This window comes from Oenanthe melanoleuca, chromosome 6 (genome assembly GCF_029582105.1).
Source record: "Oenanthe melanoleuca isolate GR-GAL-2019-014 chromosome 6, OMel1.0, whole genome shotgun sequence".
NCBI lineage: Eukaryota > Metazoa > Chordata > Aves > Passeriformes > Muscicapidae > Oenanthe > Oenanthe melanoleuca.
In genome coordinates this window covers 9,828,105-9,846,738 of record NC_079340.1, presented here as the reverse complement: position 1 = coordinate 9,846,738, position 18,634 = coordinate 9,828,105, and the positions used below count along the sequence as shown (strand labels likewise).

At 38.3% G+C, this 18,634-nt stretch overlaps 1 protein-coding gene across 1 annotated transcript in view; it reads left to right on the top strand.

Moving 5' to 3' along the window:
- Positions 1-18,634, top strand: part of NRG3 (neuregulin 3) — a 328,974-nt gene that overhangs the window by 254,196 nt on the left and 56,144 nt on the right. Inside the window, exon 4 of the mRNA XM_056494846.1 lies at positions 14,376-14,402. Within this exon, the coding sequence (XP_056350821.1) occupies positions 14,376-14,402 (27 nt within the window). The remainder of the gene's footprint in view (positions 1-14,375; positions 14,403-18,634) is intronic.

The window sequence follows — 18,634 nt, the reverse complement described above, 5'->3', positions numbered from 1 at the left end:
TCCATGCTCATGTTTCCAGTGTTTGCTGTCCCTTCTTGAAGCAGAGCAGAGCATCCTGACACTGAAAATCTGCAGACACTTAAAATGCCACTGCCACCTTACCCTGCTAGCCCATGTGAAAACATGAAAATCCACATTCCAACAAAAATGAGCAGGGGCACAAAGAGAGGGCAGGCTGAATTGAATGGCCATGGGCAGAGAAAGCAGGAATTACCACAGCCTAGGATACAGAGCTGTAGCATCCTGAAACATTAACTTAGCTGAGATGGATGCTAATTGATCTGATTCATCTTACTCATCATGGTGGAGTTTGATTGGTATTGTTATTGTTATGACTACATTACTAATTCCCTTGTAGTCTACATGTATTTTATTTAGTTGTGCCCAGTTGGATGTGGTGTCATTTTGGTGAATGCATTTCACAGAAATAGCCTGCTCTCCCTCATCCCAGTTCTGGGGATGTCCAAAGGCAGGAACTGGGAAAAATGATCTGTAGTTTGCTCAAGAGAGAAACATTTATCCTCAAAAGGGCAATTTCTTAAGAAAAAGTTTATAAACAGTGTGTTTTGTTTTGGTTTAGTTGGTTATTTTGCCCTGCAGTGTGTTTAATTTTGTTAAAAGCAGCCTAATGGGCTGTAAGAAAATGAAAATGTGCCATTGCAGAGCAGCTAATCAGGCTCCATCACTGACTTCAAGGCAGGCAGACCAAGGCTGTGCCTTTTTAAGGCATTTGTCATACCTGACTGTCTTCAGACCCTTACTAGAGATTTGTGTGTGAGTGACTCTGCCACTGACTGAGATTATCTTCTAGAAAGAAGGTTCATGTAGCATGTAACTCATTAACTCTTGAGCAAGCATCTCTTCAGGTACTGTGACCATTGTGAGGCAAGTATTTACCAACTCCTGTGTAATTGCTCTGCAGATATTTAAATTTGCTGCAGCTGCAGACTGAACAGGAAAGAGAAGTCAGCGAGACATCAAAATTTCTATTGTAAGTTGTTCAAGCAGTTTAAACAGCATTAGAAAAAATAACAAAAAAGAATTAAGTATTTGTGTTATAATGCCTGTGCAGCAGTGTTTAGCACCTACACAAAAGACAGAGAAAAGCACAGCATATGACTGCATTTCTTCTATTACCATGTGTGTACATAACCTGTAATTACCACAACGTGATTTTTTAAAAGTTGTTTTCAAAGAAGTGCAATCTTAAGAGCTCCATCTTGAATTTTATATTTCTTTCTAAAACCAAAATATTTTTATTCTAAAAATTGTTCCTCAGTGCAGAACTTGGTTATAGAGAAGAGTTAGATTTTAAACTGTTTTGATACACTTTATCTGTAAGTTGTCACACAAATATGACAGGAACACATTTTCTCCCTTACTGTACTCTCTGGTTTATAATTGAAGATAAAATCTAGTTAGTGGGGCAAAAATTTCCTTCACAGGCAGAAGGGATTTAAGGAAAATCCTTTGCTTCATTGTGATGCTTGCTGACAGCTGGAGTGGCAGTGGGACAACAGCTGTGCCAGCCAGCACAGACCTGGCTGTGCCTCACTGGGTGAACTTGCACTTTTGAGGGCAGATCTTGTGTTCTCTGTCCCAGGAGGAGTGTGACTCAAAGGCTCTAGACACAGCTTGTTACCTCCTTGAATGGATGCAGGTTTTTGTTTTGTGTCTGGTGATTCTGTCAGCACCAATAGGTACATGGCATATTTTTTTTCTCTTTTAAGATGCTGTATTTTATAGGGATGTGGGAAGTGGTGGTGGAAGCAGTGATCAGTTTGTTTTTTTTTTTTTTTAAGTATTTGGATGCCATTTTTGAGTGAAATATTGCTGATCCAGTACAGTAATTGATAGATGTTCCAAATCCTGTCAGGAAATTGCAGCTGTATGGAATGATGGCCTGGAAAATATGTCAGAGATGTCATTGGGTCTATAAATATGCCAAGTGGATAAATATAAAGGAAGTATAAGAATGACTGAAGCTGAAAGATAATGTTTGTGCAAGAATGAATGGGTTTAAGTTGGTGCAGTATGAATTTAGACTGAAAACCAAAGAAAAATTCTTAGACATTAAAAATATCAGGTTCTGCACCTTGGAGCTTAAATGAGTTTAAGACCTCAGCTGGGCAGCATAATAATAGCACAGGGGGCTCAGATGAGCTGCCTTTTGCCTAGATGTTACCTCAAAGAAATTAAGTTTTCACCTTAATAGGTATGAATCTAAGATCACTGGTTTCCAATTTGAAAGGGACTTCTACTTTGTTTTGCACATGTAAAGGTATTGAGATCTTTTACAAAAGTGCCTAAGTTTGGTTTTAATCATGTGTTAAGCTCTCTTTTCTGTTTTATTTAAGGAAAAAAAATCTCTAATCTTCAATGGGAAGAGCATTTGGCAAATGGAAAATAGAGACAGCAGGTTTTCAGCTTAAAATATTCCTGAAAGTTAGTTATATGCAGTGCACAGCTGCAGAATAAAGGAGAGGACAGCAGTTTGCAATGGACAGCTGTTTTCCTTTGGGAGAACAGTGTTGCTGCTGCTGACAGTGTTCTCTGATTCTACAAGCTACTGAATTCTTCACAAGCATGCCTGGAGAAACAAACTTTTTTTTTTTTTTTTTTTTTTAATCTGCATACTGGGTAGAGGTAAATGGTTTTGTAGCAAAATAGGAAGTACTTGTTAATTGATGCCAGGGCATTAACTGATCCTTTATAAAGCTGCTCTGAAATGTAAATATTTCTGAAATGTAAATGTTTCTGCTGCTGCTGTTGCCAGCTTAAGCAGCAATCCAGTCCCTTGTTTCACACAGATTTCAGACCATATTTGAATTAATGGACTGAGGAAGCAGCAGGATGATTGTTATTCTGCACAGCATTCTAGGGAAAAGGACTGCCTCTGGTAAATGTGATGAGTGGATCAGCTGACTGGGAAGATCTGCAGCCAGAGCCCCACAAAATACAGATAATACTTTGCCAGAGCCTTGCAGCTCCTTGGAAAAGCAATATTTCTCTTTCCTTAAATATTTTGGAAAAGGAAAGATTTGGATCAGTAGAATATTCTACAGCACTGTTTTCTGACCCAGCCATGTTCCAAAGCAAAAGTACCTTGATTTGATTAATCTGATTAATGAATTTGGTTGGAGTGATGCAGGTGGAATCCAGTCACTCAACATCAGCCTTTGGTTGCCATTGTGAGGGGACTTGTCTTTTTTACTGATTATAACACCTTTATATCCCCTTTGCCACCCTTCCACCAGTGCAACAGTAAAATGGATGTGTAGATACACAAAAAGGTGGCAGCTGGACTTCCCAACTTTGAAACCATATGCAGGCAAAATAGAATAAATTTTAAAAATAAAAAATTGATGAAACTCAGTTTAGCAGAGTCAGCTTCCCAAAGCTTGCTGTGAAATCATAGCTTTCATCTCAGGTCAGCAGCAATTCTGCTTCAGTGGGGTTTGGAGCAGAGACTGGAAAATTGTGCTGCAAAATTTTGGCACCTTTTCACCATCTCTTAGGTTAATTTTCCTGCTGATCTTATTTGCTACCTGAAATTCCAACTTTGGAGTATAAATCACAGCAGAAGTATGCCTTTGTCTCTTTTCCCTTCACTGTATTGAGCTTTGGGAGCAAATAACAGTGTGTTTCACACCTTTATGACTATTTCCTCTGTAAAAATGCCATTGCAAAAAAATGGCATTTTTCATGGTGGATTCCAGCACAGCAGCAATGGTCTTGTCAGCTGTGAGGTCACTTGCCAGTTTTTGCCTCACAGCCAATTTAGCAGGCTGTGTTGGCAGATAAAATGCAACTCACCTTATTGTCAATGTAACTGTGTTCCTAAAAGAACGAATTTCCAATGCAGTTTCATCTAGCAAAAATAAAAGAAAAATGTTCATAGGTAGTAGAATTTCTTCTTTTCCTTCTGAAATGCTGATATATTATGCATTTCTCTTGTAATTTGGGAGCATTTTCTTCTTTTTGGGTCCCATACATCTTTGGTTTTCTGACTTGATAAAAAGGTAAGACCTTTCAATACAGTATCCTGTGCTTCTGCTAGAAATAGCCTGCTGTGTTTTCTAGAGATTTTATTGGAATTTACATGTGAGATGCAATAATTCTTATTTCATGACCATATATACATGTGTGATTTCTCAGAGTTGGATATTTTAAGGAGGAAATCCTATTTCATGTGGGTAGCAGGTTATCCAAAGATTTTATAAATTGAAGCTCTTGTAGTGCTCACTCATTTTCTTCTTGTACAGATCTTGGTTCAAAATTCATTTCCCTCTCATGTAAAAGTGATTTCCACACCCCTGGCTCGACCAATGATAAGGAAAAGACAAAAACCCAGATGTTTTCTGTACTGGTTTCTATTTGCTTTTTAGCAGTGTAAATGCTTTGGACAGCACAGGGACAGACAGCTGCTGTATTTCAGCTGTGCCTGGGGATTTCTCTGCCCTCTCAGGTGTGTGTGTATCTGTGGTTGCCCTGCTCTGTGTGACAAAGTGTGAAGGAAGGTGCAAAGCAGAGCTCTTTCCACATCAATGGCTTATAAAAGTTGAATAGCCCAAAGTGGAATTAAAAGTTGTGACTTCAGCTCTGAGCAAAGTCCTACTGATTTGAAGCAAACCATTAAAAAAATCTTGAAATCTAAGCAGGTTATAACATTATTTTATTTTATTTCCATTTTCTAGACTAGTCTACAAAACTAATTTGCTTCCTGACACATCTAGTTTGTTGTAGTGGAAAAGAAAACAGACCTTCCTGTTGCCCTGTTTTTGCTTGTCAAAATAATTTATGCCCTAGTAGTAAGGTCTTATAAGGAAAACTTTGTATTCCTCAATACTGTTAAGACCTAATTCCAGAATAAGAGAAAGTGTCTCAAACCTGGAAGGAAAAAGATCTTTGATGGGGGAATGTTCTCTGAGATTTATTGGGAACTATTAAATTCTTTGAGGCACCTTAAAGTTTGTGGAGTGGAGATGAAACAAGAAGAAAGAGGACAAGTGCACTTTGATCATCTGAAGCACAGCTTTTACTGAGGGGTCTCAGCTCTTTCAGTCTTCTGAGAAGTCTTAAGTTGCACGTTCCCCTAAGGCACTTTGCCCAGATTTAAATAATGGTTTGTGTTTCTGAAGGCTGTAGAAGGAGTTTTCTCCTTCCTTGTGCTGTTCTGTGTGCAGCTGGGGGCAGCAGCCTGGCTCTGGTTTGCAGATCTGTGCACAGGGAGTTCATTTGTTGGAATGGCTCTGAGAGGGCAGTTACACTCCATGAGTTTCATGTTTCTGTACATGGGGCCCTTTGGCACCATTCTCACATTATATTCCTAACAATTAATTGCAGTGCATCACCAAATATAAATGGGGGCAAACAGCAGCTTTTGTTTTGCTGCTCTCACTGCAGGTGATTCTGGGTTCTGTGCACATCATACACTTTTTATTTGGCTGGTGATAGCTGCTAATGATTCTTTTTATCACAGCCCTGTCTGCTTTAAGTCTCATGGGTGAGTCATATTGTTCATTCCCAACATTAACAATTTCAGACCATCTTTGTTATGGGTATTTATAGTAGTTAATGTTCTAATGTATTCATGGTGGTAAAGGATTTGAACCCTTAACAGTGTTCAAACAGATAGCAGTTAAGTGATTTTCCCACTGTTTCCTACATATTTGAAATCATAAATTCATGGCTTGCATCTAAAATTACACAAGATGCTCAGACTGAGGAAAATCATTTCTTGCCATTCATTTTTGCTGCTGCTTTGTTGTTTACATTATTAACTAATGACTTCTAAGCAGAATATATTTCCATAAGCAAGGCAGGATAGGCATGGCAGAGAGCCATGATTGGATTTGCATGACTGCATGGGATGGGACATTATTTGTTATACAGTCTGTGGGGTCATAAACACACACTGGCCTGATGCTGTCAGGTCAAAGAGAAGTGGCACTTGAGCTGCTACAGCTCCAGGTAAGAGAGACTTTTCCTTAGTGCCTTGATACCTCAGCTCTGTGGCTTTCACATCTCAGCAGATAACTCATCTCAGTGTCTGTCATTTCTGACACAGTGCTCTGTGTCCAAGTCACAGCTTCCCCACCAGACCTGCCTGGGTATTGATCAGCTTGAGCAAACCATCCACACATGTCAGGAAAGCTTTTTAGCTTAGAGGAAAACAGAGCTCTTCTGCTCCCAGCTTCTGATTGGGGTTTGATGCCATAAACAAGCTGACAATTGCCAGTATATTTCCATTAGAGCTGCTCATACACTGCACCAAACTCAAAGGGCTGAGTTTGGCAGAGGCATTTGCCAGGTGACTTGAGAGAGCACTCAAATTTGAGTACTGAAGTGGTCTGTCCTTCAATGGGCCTTTTTATCAGTCTGAAAACACTGTATGGCAAAACATTCACCTCAGGTGTCTGTGTTTACTCACCAGCTTTAAATGAAATGTTTCTATGGAAGCACAAAATGTCTCGATATAAATTTTCCAGTTAACAAAGAGAAACCAAAGAAAGTAGTTTCTCTAGCACTTCTGCATACCTGAACTTTTGTCCCTGTAATGTTTAACTCCACACAGAGCATGACTGCAGAGCAAGCTGTGCTGAGTACATGCATGGCTTGCCCACTGTGATAGCAAGCAAATGTGCAGCAGCTTTTCAAAAGGAACCACAGTGTCACAGTTGAATTATAAAATTGTTTGAGGGGTCTCAGCATTGAAAAAAAGAAGAGATGTGCCTAGGTCAGTTCCCTGCTATGTATTTTGCAGGCATGGGAGAAGTGCACAGTTATGGGAGTATTTTTGTGAACTGTCATTCAGTATTTCCTGCTTTGAATCATCAGAGATGTTGGACAAAGGCTGTGTTTTCTGATAAAGATCACTGCAGTAGTCTTTAAAGCTCTCAAGTGTGTATCCCTGTGAAATTGAAAGGAATAATAAAAAGGAGTGATGCTGCTCTTCTTCCTCACCAAACAGGGCAGATCTCCATAGCTGAGAACAACCTCTTTTAAATCAAACTCTTTTAAGCACCCCACACTTGTGGGATTGCTAATCTGCAGCTGGATCTGAGGCATAAAGGCACTTCCATGCCTGTTTTCCTAGAGAAATGACCCAGTAGAATTTGGAAGGGCACTGGATGTCTTGGTGTTAAACTTGTGATGGTTCAGGAAGGTGGGTTGAGAGACTGACATACAGAAGTACTTCCCCATAAGACAAAAAAATTTGATAAAAAAATGATAAAAACTTTATGCTCTTGTATTGTCTTGTGAGCCTGTAACACAGAACTGATGGAAATGAGTCCCAGCCACTTACACCATGTGTGAAAAACATGCACAGAGTAATTGGAGTAATTTCAAGTAATTCTCTTTCTGCATCCTAAGTTATTTAAAATGAAACAACATAAGAATGTACAGCAAATAAGTTGTCATTGTCAAAATTGGATTCCTACAGAAAAGTAGATCCCCAAATCAACACAGATTAAAAAAAAAAAAAAGCAGTTTTCTGAAAGGGTATAAGTTCTTTGCTGCAAAACTCAGTCCAGCTATCTAGGCAACAAATTATGACTATCAATAAATACATCAATTTTCTTGTCATTGGAGATGTACAGTGCACAGCTTTTAAAACCTTCAGTTAATATTGTAAAATCTTTCTGTAAATACCTGCACTCTGCTTCTGCCTGTTTGTTTTTTGACTGCAGTAAAAATAAATTACTTGAAACATTAGGGAATAAAGCTGTGGGTTTTTTTTCACAAAATTATGTACATTCCATATCCTGAAGTTGAAGAAAGTAATTAGTTTTAAGGAATTGACAAAAACCTACAAAATTTTCTGTGCCTTTAGAGAGCAGTAAACAGGATTGCATCTGAAACATTTTCTTGTAGTAGGCAAGTGAAGGACAGCTTAATGATCTGTGGAAGGAATAAAGTAACATTTAGTGTGAAAAATGTTTATTAAATGTCATATGTTCATAAGATGAGGGAGCTATTAGCAATTCATTTAATGTTTCTGTGAGGCTGGTTGTATTTTACAGACCCATATTACCAAACACCCATTTGGAAATAATGGTGCAAAAATCCCTGTAGTAATTTCTAAGAAACTCATAGGCTTATCCCACCTTAACAGACATTTTATGTCATTTATGTAACCAGAACAGGATTGTTTCATAGAATTGTATTCACAGAGTACTGCAGTCAAGTGAAATCCTTTAAACCTGTGACAGGATAAATAATCTAATTCATACACATGGTTCCAAAAACTTTCCAGATCACATGTTTTGGAAGTAATGGATGTGCTTTTGGGTTTTGACAGTAAGTATGATTCCACTTCCCTCCCCTCTGTAGCTTTATGAGACCTTGTCACAACATAGCTGGGAAAGGAGGTTTTGCCAATGCGGGGGTTGGCATTTCCAAAGGACTCTGCATCACTGATCAGACCAACTGCTGCTGAAATTCAGTGGGGATGTTTAATGACTGAGAACACCCCAGCTCAACGTAGATAAATGCATTTCAACCCTCTGGCAGCATTCCTGCAGATAAAGGCAGGTCCATCTGCAGAGAAAGAAAGGCACAGTGATGGCACTGTCCACACAGGGGCTGGGCAGGATTTCCTGCAGGACGAGTCTGGGCTCTGCAGAGCTCTTGTGTTGATGACATTACACAGATGATAGAAGAACATATTTCTCCATAGCCCAGTTGTCCCAGTGGCCCCTCATTTGTGACAGTGCTGCAGTCACCTGCCGTGCAGTTGGGACTGTGGGACAAATGCAGTCATTGTCACATCTGCTCTGGAAGCCCAGGAAAAGAATTCAAATTTGTAGAAGTAGGTCACATAGCTACACCAGTGTTCTGTTTTTGCACAGTCCTTAGCACAATCAGAAAACCTGGTGTGTGGGGTTGGTCTCTGAGATGGGAATATAAAATCATTGTGGTGTGTGGAGCCAGGAAAGGCAGGGGTGGGAAAGAAACTTTAGAGGAGATGAGAGGCTTTAGCAAGGAACAGGAACATAAAAGAAATTTTTGCAATTAGAATGCTAACACAGATTTACTGATCTGTCAAAACTGCATAATATCAGAGAAACCTTGATTTTCCTGGGAATATTTATCAGCCTCATTGGTTATAGCAGCTTCTGCTGATGTCAGTAATCCAGTAACCAGACTGTAATGTGCAATGTTTTCTGCAGGCTCATTGTGCTGGGAGAGGCTGATCTGACAGTGATCACACAGGTTTATCACTTCCAACATACATTCAGAGCAAACCTCATAAATAACATTATCACCATCAGCTATCAGGTCTATCAGGCAGCTTCATTTACATCTGATGTTGTTACTACTTCTCACAGAAACAGGATTACATTTTTAGCAAATAAAGTAAGGAAGCATCTCCCAGTTGTCTGAGGGGAGACAGAGTGTTTTGTGTGGACATCCTGTTTACTTCTGGTGCTCTGGGGTGAATTAAAGTCCTTGTATGTGTTGAACACTTCTGTTGATTTATGAATGCTAAGAAAATCAGTAAAAATATGTCTCCATAAAGCAGCAACATTTAATACCCACCTACTTTCCCATCTCATTGCTGAAAACAATGGGTTTTTCAGAGAAAAATAAAACTGCTGCATTTGTCTGACACCTGATGATAAACTCTTTGTCCTGAGTCTGATAAAACTCTTAAATACATTATTCAGGTGTTTAATAAACTTAAAAATATAATATCAACAGGCTACTCACTGATTTGAAATTAGACATGTTCATTTCTTCTGCTGGATTTATAGCTATAGTGGTAAAAGTTAATCAGTGCTGATTTACAATATTGTGAATATCAGGAGAGATTGCTTATGTTGCTTGGTGAGACTAAGGTCTTCCATTAATATCCAGCATAGTGCCTCAGAGAGAAGCAACTTTGTTTTTTAGCTGCAGAGATAATTTAAGATCTTAAAAATGGGTAGAAAAGAGACAAGCCTAATCCTCTGAGTCTGCATTCTTCAGGTGAGGTAAATAGTTGGAATTTCTAAGTTGTCTTGAGTCTGAACATGGGAGCATTGTTATTATTTATTTGCAGAAGCTAGAAACAATGAAAATCACAGCCACAGGCTTTAGTCATTCAAAGGGAAAAAAATCAATAGTTTATTGTATTATTCAGCACTGTGTATAATTTATATAACAAGAGGTTTTGATGGATGTTTTTCAAGTTTTCCTTTGTTATGGAATTGATAGTGGGCTAGGGGATCCTGTTCCTTAGGCTGTGCTGTAATCTTTCCACAGCCACATGAATACTCACAGCAAGCCTAGGGTTTTTTCCCTCCTTTGTATTTTTTCCCTTTACAAATAAATGGATAAAACAATTACCCTTTACATTTTGTCTTCAGCATTTACTTTTATACATTGAGGACTTGAATTTGGTTTAAAGTAAAATGAACTGCATCTATGCAAATTGGGAGTATAAATGTTCTTTCATTGTTTACACTGAGAATATAGCAGATTGTGAATTGTTTTTATAGATTTATGGCTGCCTTTCTTTCTAAGTTGTTATCATTTCCTTAACTGTGATTTATAATTTCATCAAAAACAGACCAAGTATCTTTTAAGGGATGTGTGGATGGATGATTTTCATTATTGTGTAATAGATGAGGCTAGTTACCAAAACATTCTGTATACTTACTGTTACACCAGTTAACATGTACTGAACAACCTACTTGTTGTCAGGGAAATTTTTAGTCTGGAAAAATTTTAGTAGTCCTCTTTATCATAGAGGGTAAAAGGAAGGTCCTGGTATTAGCTGATTCAAGATCATTCTCAGGTTTAGTTTGATCCATTTTTAAATGTCTTAGAGAGGGAAGTTTCTATCATGTGTTGCAGTGAAGATATTTTGAAAAATCAGTAGTTGAACTGTTTAGATTTTGTCTCCTATTCCCCTGAACAGTTTTCAATCAGTTTTCCAACCCCACTAAACTTTTTGAAGAGTACTTTTGTGTAAATTAATTAAAGAAACAAATTACAGGAATTTCTCTAAAGCAAACAGCAAAATCAAATTTTGTGCTCTTTAAAAACTGAGATTTTAAAAATACATTATTACTTGCTGTTGCTTTTTCTTTTCAATATTAAAAAAACCCAGCAAAACAACCAAAGTCTTGCTCAGTTTGCCCATTAGGAGAGGGACAGAAGCAATGAACCCTTCCTATTGAATAGACAAATCCCTTGTCCCATTACTCTGTGTGTTCCATGCAAAATGAAGCATCAAAAATAATATGCTTCTAAGAAACCCTGTAGTTTCATATATCTATATATATATTTAGATATCTATATATATCTGTAACAGATTATGGTTTTCACTTCATTAGATGCACAAATGGTTGGCAACCATGTGCTGCCAAACATCAATAGCACAATGGATAAAAGAGCAGCAGTTTGTGTCTTTAGGTGGGATCCTAATCCAGCTGCTTTATGAATGGAAGGATTTTCCTTTATTTCAGACCAACTTTTAGTGGTCTAATACTTATAGTTAAATTTAGCCCTGGTTCTTCCACACAGATAATCTGTTCAGAGTACTTGAGCTGTCCCAAGGTGGTTCCCAGCATATTATCATGTTGCATTTTGTGTTCTAGGCAATCATCTACCAAGGACAATTTAACAACTCTTACGAGTTTATTTGAAGCTATAAATTTCATTTACACAGGAAAATACTTTCTGCTCTGATTTCCTAAAGCTGTCTTCATGTCAAAGTCAGCTTGTCCTTAGAAAAGATTAAAATGTCTGTAGAGGTTTACAGTGAGTACTTTCAGGTCCAGGATTTTTCAGTTAGATTTACATGTTGAGTTTATATTTCTGCTTGCTCTTAGTATGACTAAGAAAAAAGTTGCAGCAAACCACAATCCAGACACAAGGCAGTATGTTGTTTTGTGGAGCACTAATAAATTAATCCATTAGTGACTGCAAATTCATTTTCTCTTGTCCTTGTTATCAAGTATTCACAGGTGTGTGTGTATATTTAGACAGTACAAATTAAAAGGGCTTTAATACTATAAACACATTGCCATAGTGCAAGGACCATAAGGCACCATATTTTTCCCACATCAACATGAAAATGGAGAAATACTGATAAAATAAAACATACAAGTGAATAATCTTCCTATCTGAGAAATATATTAGCTGCTAAGAGCATAGCAATACCAGAAGGAAAGAAGAAAGCACAATAACAGAAGTAAAATACAGTTGCATTATTTGGTTAATGACCCCATCTTGTGGAGCACAGCCCACGCTTCAGCACATTTATAGCTCTCATATGCATGTTTTTTATTTTTAATGGAGTCCATTTCTTGATGGTGAATTCCTTGGCATTGCACTTGCTGTGTCCAGGGAAGTGCTCTGCAGGCAGTTCATCATTTGCAGAGCAGGGCTGCACAGCAGTGGAGCAGCCCTTTGTCACAGGGTCAGTACTTCACATTTTAGTGTTTGGGTCAGCCTCAGGTCACCACCACAGCTCACACTAAAAGTTGGTCTGAAATAAAGGAAAATCCTTCCTTAGGATACTACCTAAAGACACAAACTCTTTCTCTATGTCTTTATCATTTCTTTTATCATAACCTGGGGAAATCAGCTTTGTCAGCAATATATATTAGACTGGTTGCTGAAGTTGTTTTCCAGGCACATGAGATATTTCAAATAAATCACCTGGCATGTTCCCACCCTCTCCAGCTGAACATGTTTCCCAGGAAGGCTCCATATATCCTTGAGTCTCACTTATGTAAAAGCCACTCAAAAATGAACTGAAATGCTTATTTTCACCATTTTAAAGGAAAGGTATATTTTGTATCCACTTTCTGAGGAAGTGGTTTTTAACCATGTTGGTGAACTCAAAGGGAGAATTGTAGGCTGCAAATGGAAAACACATAGAGAAGGTATACAGCCAAATTAGAAAAGAAAAATTGTTTTTTTCAGCTGTTCTACATAGACTTAAGAAGATGATACTATATTGTCTTCCTCCATGTGTCAATATCCTTAGTTCCTCAGAGATCAGATTATGATGCTTTGATCTCTGCTATCATTTTTTCAAGTAAGGAATTTTCAACTGCATTTTTTTGTCTGATTTACAGAAGGATGCAAAGGTGTGAATTGCATGTAGATTACATTTGCAGATTTCACAGGTACAGGAAATTAGAAGGGGAAAAAAGCTACAAATCTCTGTATATATAGTATGTTTGATGCACTTTTGATATATCTGATTTCATGCTTTTATAAAAATTACATTCTTATAAAAATTTGCATTCCTGTCAAATGTACTAGGGATGTTTATACATGGGATTTGTACATGAATGCAGGAATACAGATTAGAAGATTGCTATGTGGAATACATATATGTATGATTTTGAGTTATGTGTTTTCAAAAGGAAAGATTCATTTGTCACTAAACTTGCATAATGTGCCTTCCCTAACACCATGCTAATAAGGTATTTATACCATCTACCATCATCTTGTGTTCTCTGCTTTTGAAGTGCATATTGTGCCTTCTGCATGAAAATAAAATATGGAGTTTAGCAGCTGTTCCATAGATTTGTATGCTAAGTGAACTGAGCAAACTGATGCTCAGTGCCTTCTCCTGGGTGGATTGAAAGGGTGCAAAAGGTGAAGAATTCCCAGCATTTTCAACAGAAACCAAATATTCCATGATCTCCTCACAGAGTTGGCAATAAAATGAAGTGTTTAACTGTTGGGTTATATCAGAAAGTCTTTCAGCTTTGCTGTGTAGTTCTTAGAGGACTCTAACGTGCCATGTAAAAAAAAAGACTCTGAAATATTTAGAAGCCCATGTGGTAATTCCATCAATACTCTAAAAGCATTAAAATTTTCGCTTCACTTTGAGATGTCTTGAAATTCTTGCATTTTTTCTGTCTGCTGGCCAGGCTGGGAGCATGGCTTCTCTTTGCTGCTGTCAGGTTTTCTGTGGTGCAGCAGACAGGAGGGAGCCAGTGTGGCTGCTGGGCTGTGGGGAGAGCTGCCAAACCCAGAGAAGCCTCCATCCATCTCTTTAGGCTTTGGTCAGAGAAAATGAAAAAGCCTTGTCTAAGTCAGGACTGACAGTGGCTAGCATGTTGGGGGAGGATTTCAGGAGGATGGGACAGTGAAATCCCTTTAGGTAGCTGGCTTGAGCATGAAGTTAAATGCAAAGGCATTCATGTCCTTCCCCAAATGCAGGTCCCTTCATGTGGCTGCTGATGCCCTAAATTCCCACCTTGGGATTGCCTTTGAGGGGCAGGGTTGTGCCTTTGTTCTGGACCTGTACCCACACTGTCTGCAGCACTGCCAGATCAAGGGGAATTTATATTTTGCTCGGTTTCTAATATTTCTGTCTTTTTTCTCTTTTTTTCTTTTACATGCTTTCATGAGTATAGCAGACCATTTAGGAATTGAATTCATGGGTAAGTTTTAACTTCTCTCCTTTTCAATTGCTCATATTTATCTTGGTGCCTTAGTCCAAAGAACATGGAAGTTAATGGGAAGACTCCACCACTGGATTTTGGATTGGGTTCCTTTTATACTTACCAATTACATGTGAAATTATATGAAGGTTTAATTTTTTTCTTGTCCACTGCTATGGAGCTTAAAACCTACGTAATGAAGTTTTAGTATTTCATTGGTATTTAATGAAACATAACATAAAGGTTATGTGACCATATCATCTTGAGGAATAGTATTTTATATGTGATTTTAGGGTAGAATTACTAACTTCTTCCATGTAAAGGAAAGTAAATTCTAAATCAGATTTCTTTTTCTTTTGTTAAGAAGTTGTTGTTAATTAAAATATTAAATTTAATTAGGTTTAATAAGAAACATAAGAGATAATTCTCTCAAACCAGAGAAATATTTTTAAGCAAAGAGTCAAAGATCCATCATTCCATGAAAAAAAGTTTAATTGGTTAGGAAAAAGCTAAAAAAGGAGTGAATAATTCCTTTTTACAATTTTGGGAAGGAAAGGATGACGTTCTGTTGGCTCAGCTGCAGCTCTGCCATGTGCTCACAGCCTCATGGAATGACAGATCACCTCTCAGCTGGTGATCTTCAGACTTGAGGAAGCTGAGATCCATCTTTAATAGAGTTCATGTTTCTTTGTGCAAGAACAGCTTGCATAAGCCATTAAATATGACTGAGGACACTGTAATAAAAAGCATGCAAATTCCTACTGAAGTCACAAAACAGTTATTTTTAATGTGCTCTTTCCCTATGCTACGTTTTGCTTGATTTTTTTAGATTTTAAAAGGGAGAGCCTTATAGCCTATTGATTTTAAGAACCAGCATGGAGATTCTGTTGACCAGTTAGGTATAAATTGTCAAGAAACCAATATGGTGATGAATATTAACTGCAGTAACAAGAGGATAGCCAGAAGGTTCTGGGATTTTCTCCTACTGCTTTTGGATTTGTGCCATGCCTAGAGCACTGTTCTCTCTAGGGAACTGGTTCATGAGGTCCAGAAGTTTTGTGTTTCACTTCCCTCTGTATGAGGCTTGAAAAGTGCCAGTGGAATCGATGGAAGTGTCTTCACAGACTGGACAAGCACAGCTGGGAAATGGTTCCTTGCCAGGCTCTGCATATATCCTGCTTTTCCTGCCTGAATTAAATTGTGAGCAGCAGTCTCGAGGCATACAAGTTGAAGGACAAGCACATATGTAAAAAAGGATAAGGAGTATAGATATATGGGATGCTTTGAGAGAAAAAAAGCAGGAAAATGTTACTCAGGAGGCAAAGCTGAATGATTTTAATTTTATTTTGAGGCTTTCCATTTCCTGGTTTTTTTTTGCTTTTTTTCTGTTTTTTTGGTTTTTTTTTTTTTTATTTTTGGTTTTTTTTTTTTTTTTTTTTTTTTTTTTAAGACATCTCTTTAAGGCATGAACTAAAGCTAATCCCTGAAATCTTGGCTCAGAGTAGTCCTCTCATATGAGTAGCTCTCAAGACTTTTTTATTAAATATTGGAACAGATCCTGATGGTGTAGAAATTAATGAAATCTTGTGTCTCAAGCCTGAAAATATTATGACAGCAGCCTAAAATAAAGCTTGAAGTTGTTTCCTGTGGGCTAGAAAAAAACAAGTTCTGGAGTAATATGCAAAAGTGAAATGCTTATGCTTCTTAAATCCTCCTCTAGTCTACATGAAGATTTACTTAGGGAATGTAAGCATGCATGGAATCACTGCTGTACATGTAGCAAAGTAGAAATCCCCACCCTGTGCACAGAGAGTTCAGGTGGCAATATGCACATCAAATCAGGGACATTCTAGTAAAGCCTCTACAATGAGTTTACTTTGTACTGTAAAAAATAAAGGCAATTAATGCAGAGTGTTTTCTAGCTAGAAAAAGCAGCAATGTTGAGATGGTGCTGAACTTAGCTTTGTTTGTATGTAATCCAGAGAACATTCTTTTTTTCATTGCATTTGTGGGTTCGGTTGCCATAGCAATTCCATTTTCATCATCATCTTCCAGTAATTTTGTTTGAAAACCATGTAAACCATGTAACTTGGATTGCCAGGGCAAGCTGAACTCCTTCCATGGCAGAAATTCCATTTTCATCATCATCTTCCAGAAATTTTGTTTTAAAACCATGTAAACCGTGTAACTTGGATTGCCAGGGCAAGCTGAACTCCTTCCATGGCAGACAAAGCTGAAACCTCGTGTCTGTAAGGTGTCCAAGGGGACAGATGAAATGTGCTCTGAAACCACACACCCACTTTAGTGCACATTTGCCAAGGCAGGGAGATAAGTGTAGTAATTTCCTTTTTTCCTGTGTATACACAGCCAGTCCTTTAACTGTCCTGATGGGGAGCTGTGGTCCATGGCTTTGTGTATCCCATGGACCAGTTGGTTCTGTTTTCCCCCACAACCTCCTGTTTTCTATTTGCTGCTGACATCTCCTTCCTGCTGGATCTTCTCTCACAAACAGTACTTTGGGAACAGCAATGATGCATTCAGTTTATGTACCACACTGAATTTTGTATTAATCTCACTCATGGTCTCACACCCCCTTTCCTATCTGGGTGTTGTCAGGTTTGTGTTCTGTACAATATTCAATTCTGTGCATTCCAAAACTTGAACACCTGTTACTTTAATATTGCTGCTGATACTGATTTACACTGTCTGCTTCTTTGTATGGATAGCAGAGACAAAGGCAGGCATATTGATGTGGCACATCTGTTTTAAAATGTTGCAAATGTAGGGATTATTGTGTGGTTCTGATGTATTCATGTGCAGCACTGCCTGGATGAAATGAAATTAAATGAAAGGCAAGTATGTGGTCAAGGGACACTATGTCCTTAAAACTGTGGATTGAAATATTGTCATCAGAGGTCCAGCTTTATGAAACTTCTGGTGATAAGGAAATGGTTTGTACTTTCTAGAACATCAAATCAAAAAGAAAAAAGGAAAAGTTCTTGTGTCTGACGGTCGCCTGATTCAATATTGATTCAATATCCATCTCTGATGCAATCTCCTGGACAGGCTTTGGGCAAGGCTTTAATATGTCTGTGCTTCACATTCTCAGGTGCAGTAAGTTTTCTCAGGCTTTCTGATTTTAGATTCCTCATCTCTCTGGGGGATATAAGAGCACTGTGCAGCTCACCTGTCTGCTTTGGTGCCCAGTGTTTCACCAATGAGGATGTTGCCATTTTATTCACATTTCCCACATAAAAGCAAGGAGTTTTCACCATGTTCCTACAAACTGAAACTACACAAGCTATATGAACCATTCTGTGTCAATGGGAAGCAGGGTGGTAACTGGTAATTATGGGAGCAAGAAAGATTGTTTTAAAAACAAAAACTAACAAACTATCAAAAGAAGCAGCTTTTATACAATTAAAAAAAAAAAAAAGTGATGTATCATTAGCATTGGAGAGCATGGGGGTACAAGTATCTACAGCTCATTATAATTTTTTGACCCAGGTGGCTAACTGCACTTCAGGGCTGAATGGTTTACTTTTCCAGTGAAAAATTTGTTGATGAGGACAAATATCTGTGACAGCAATCATGGTCACTTTGGAGCAGCATGGCAGCAGCTGTTGTGGAGCTGGGCTGCTGCATGTTCTCCCAGCTGCAGAGTGAAACCCTTACCTGAGAGTCATCTGTGGGTGTTCTGAGCTGCAAGCCAGAGCCTGAGACAAGGAGCTGCCTTTTAAACTCATTTCTTACACTGAGGATGAGCTGAGGGGTGCTAAGGCATGAAAAGGTGAGTGTTGGAATAACCTGCTACAGACCTGAGCAAACACAGCAGTTCCAGCAGCTCGCCTGCACCTCCTGCTCTGATGGTCCAGAATGATGATCTTTTATGCAGTAATTTATGGTGTGGATACAGGTGGAAATAGAATGCTCCAATAAAGTGCAAGAGCCAAGTCACTGCAGTTTTGATGGAAATACAGACATAACATGAAGTAGTCTTCATCCCTGGGCTGCTTACCAGTTAAACCAGTATCAATGGTGCACACAATGGGATGTGTTAATGCCCCCATGCATGGATTACAGGAAACCAATCTTATAACCATATAACCAGTTGTTATATGTAGTCACTGCTTTTAATTTGTTTATTCTTAAGGCTTAAACAGAAAATTAATATTCTTCCTTACAACTACTCATCTTTTTTGGAAAAATCAGGAGCTTCACTGAAGTCAATG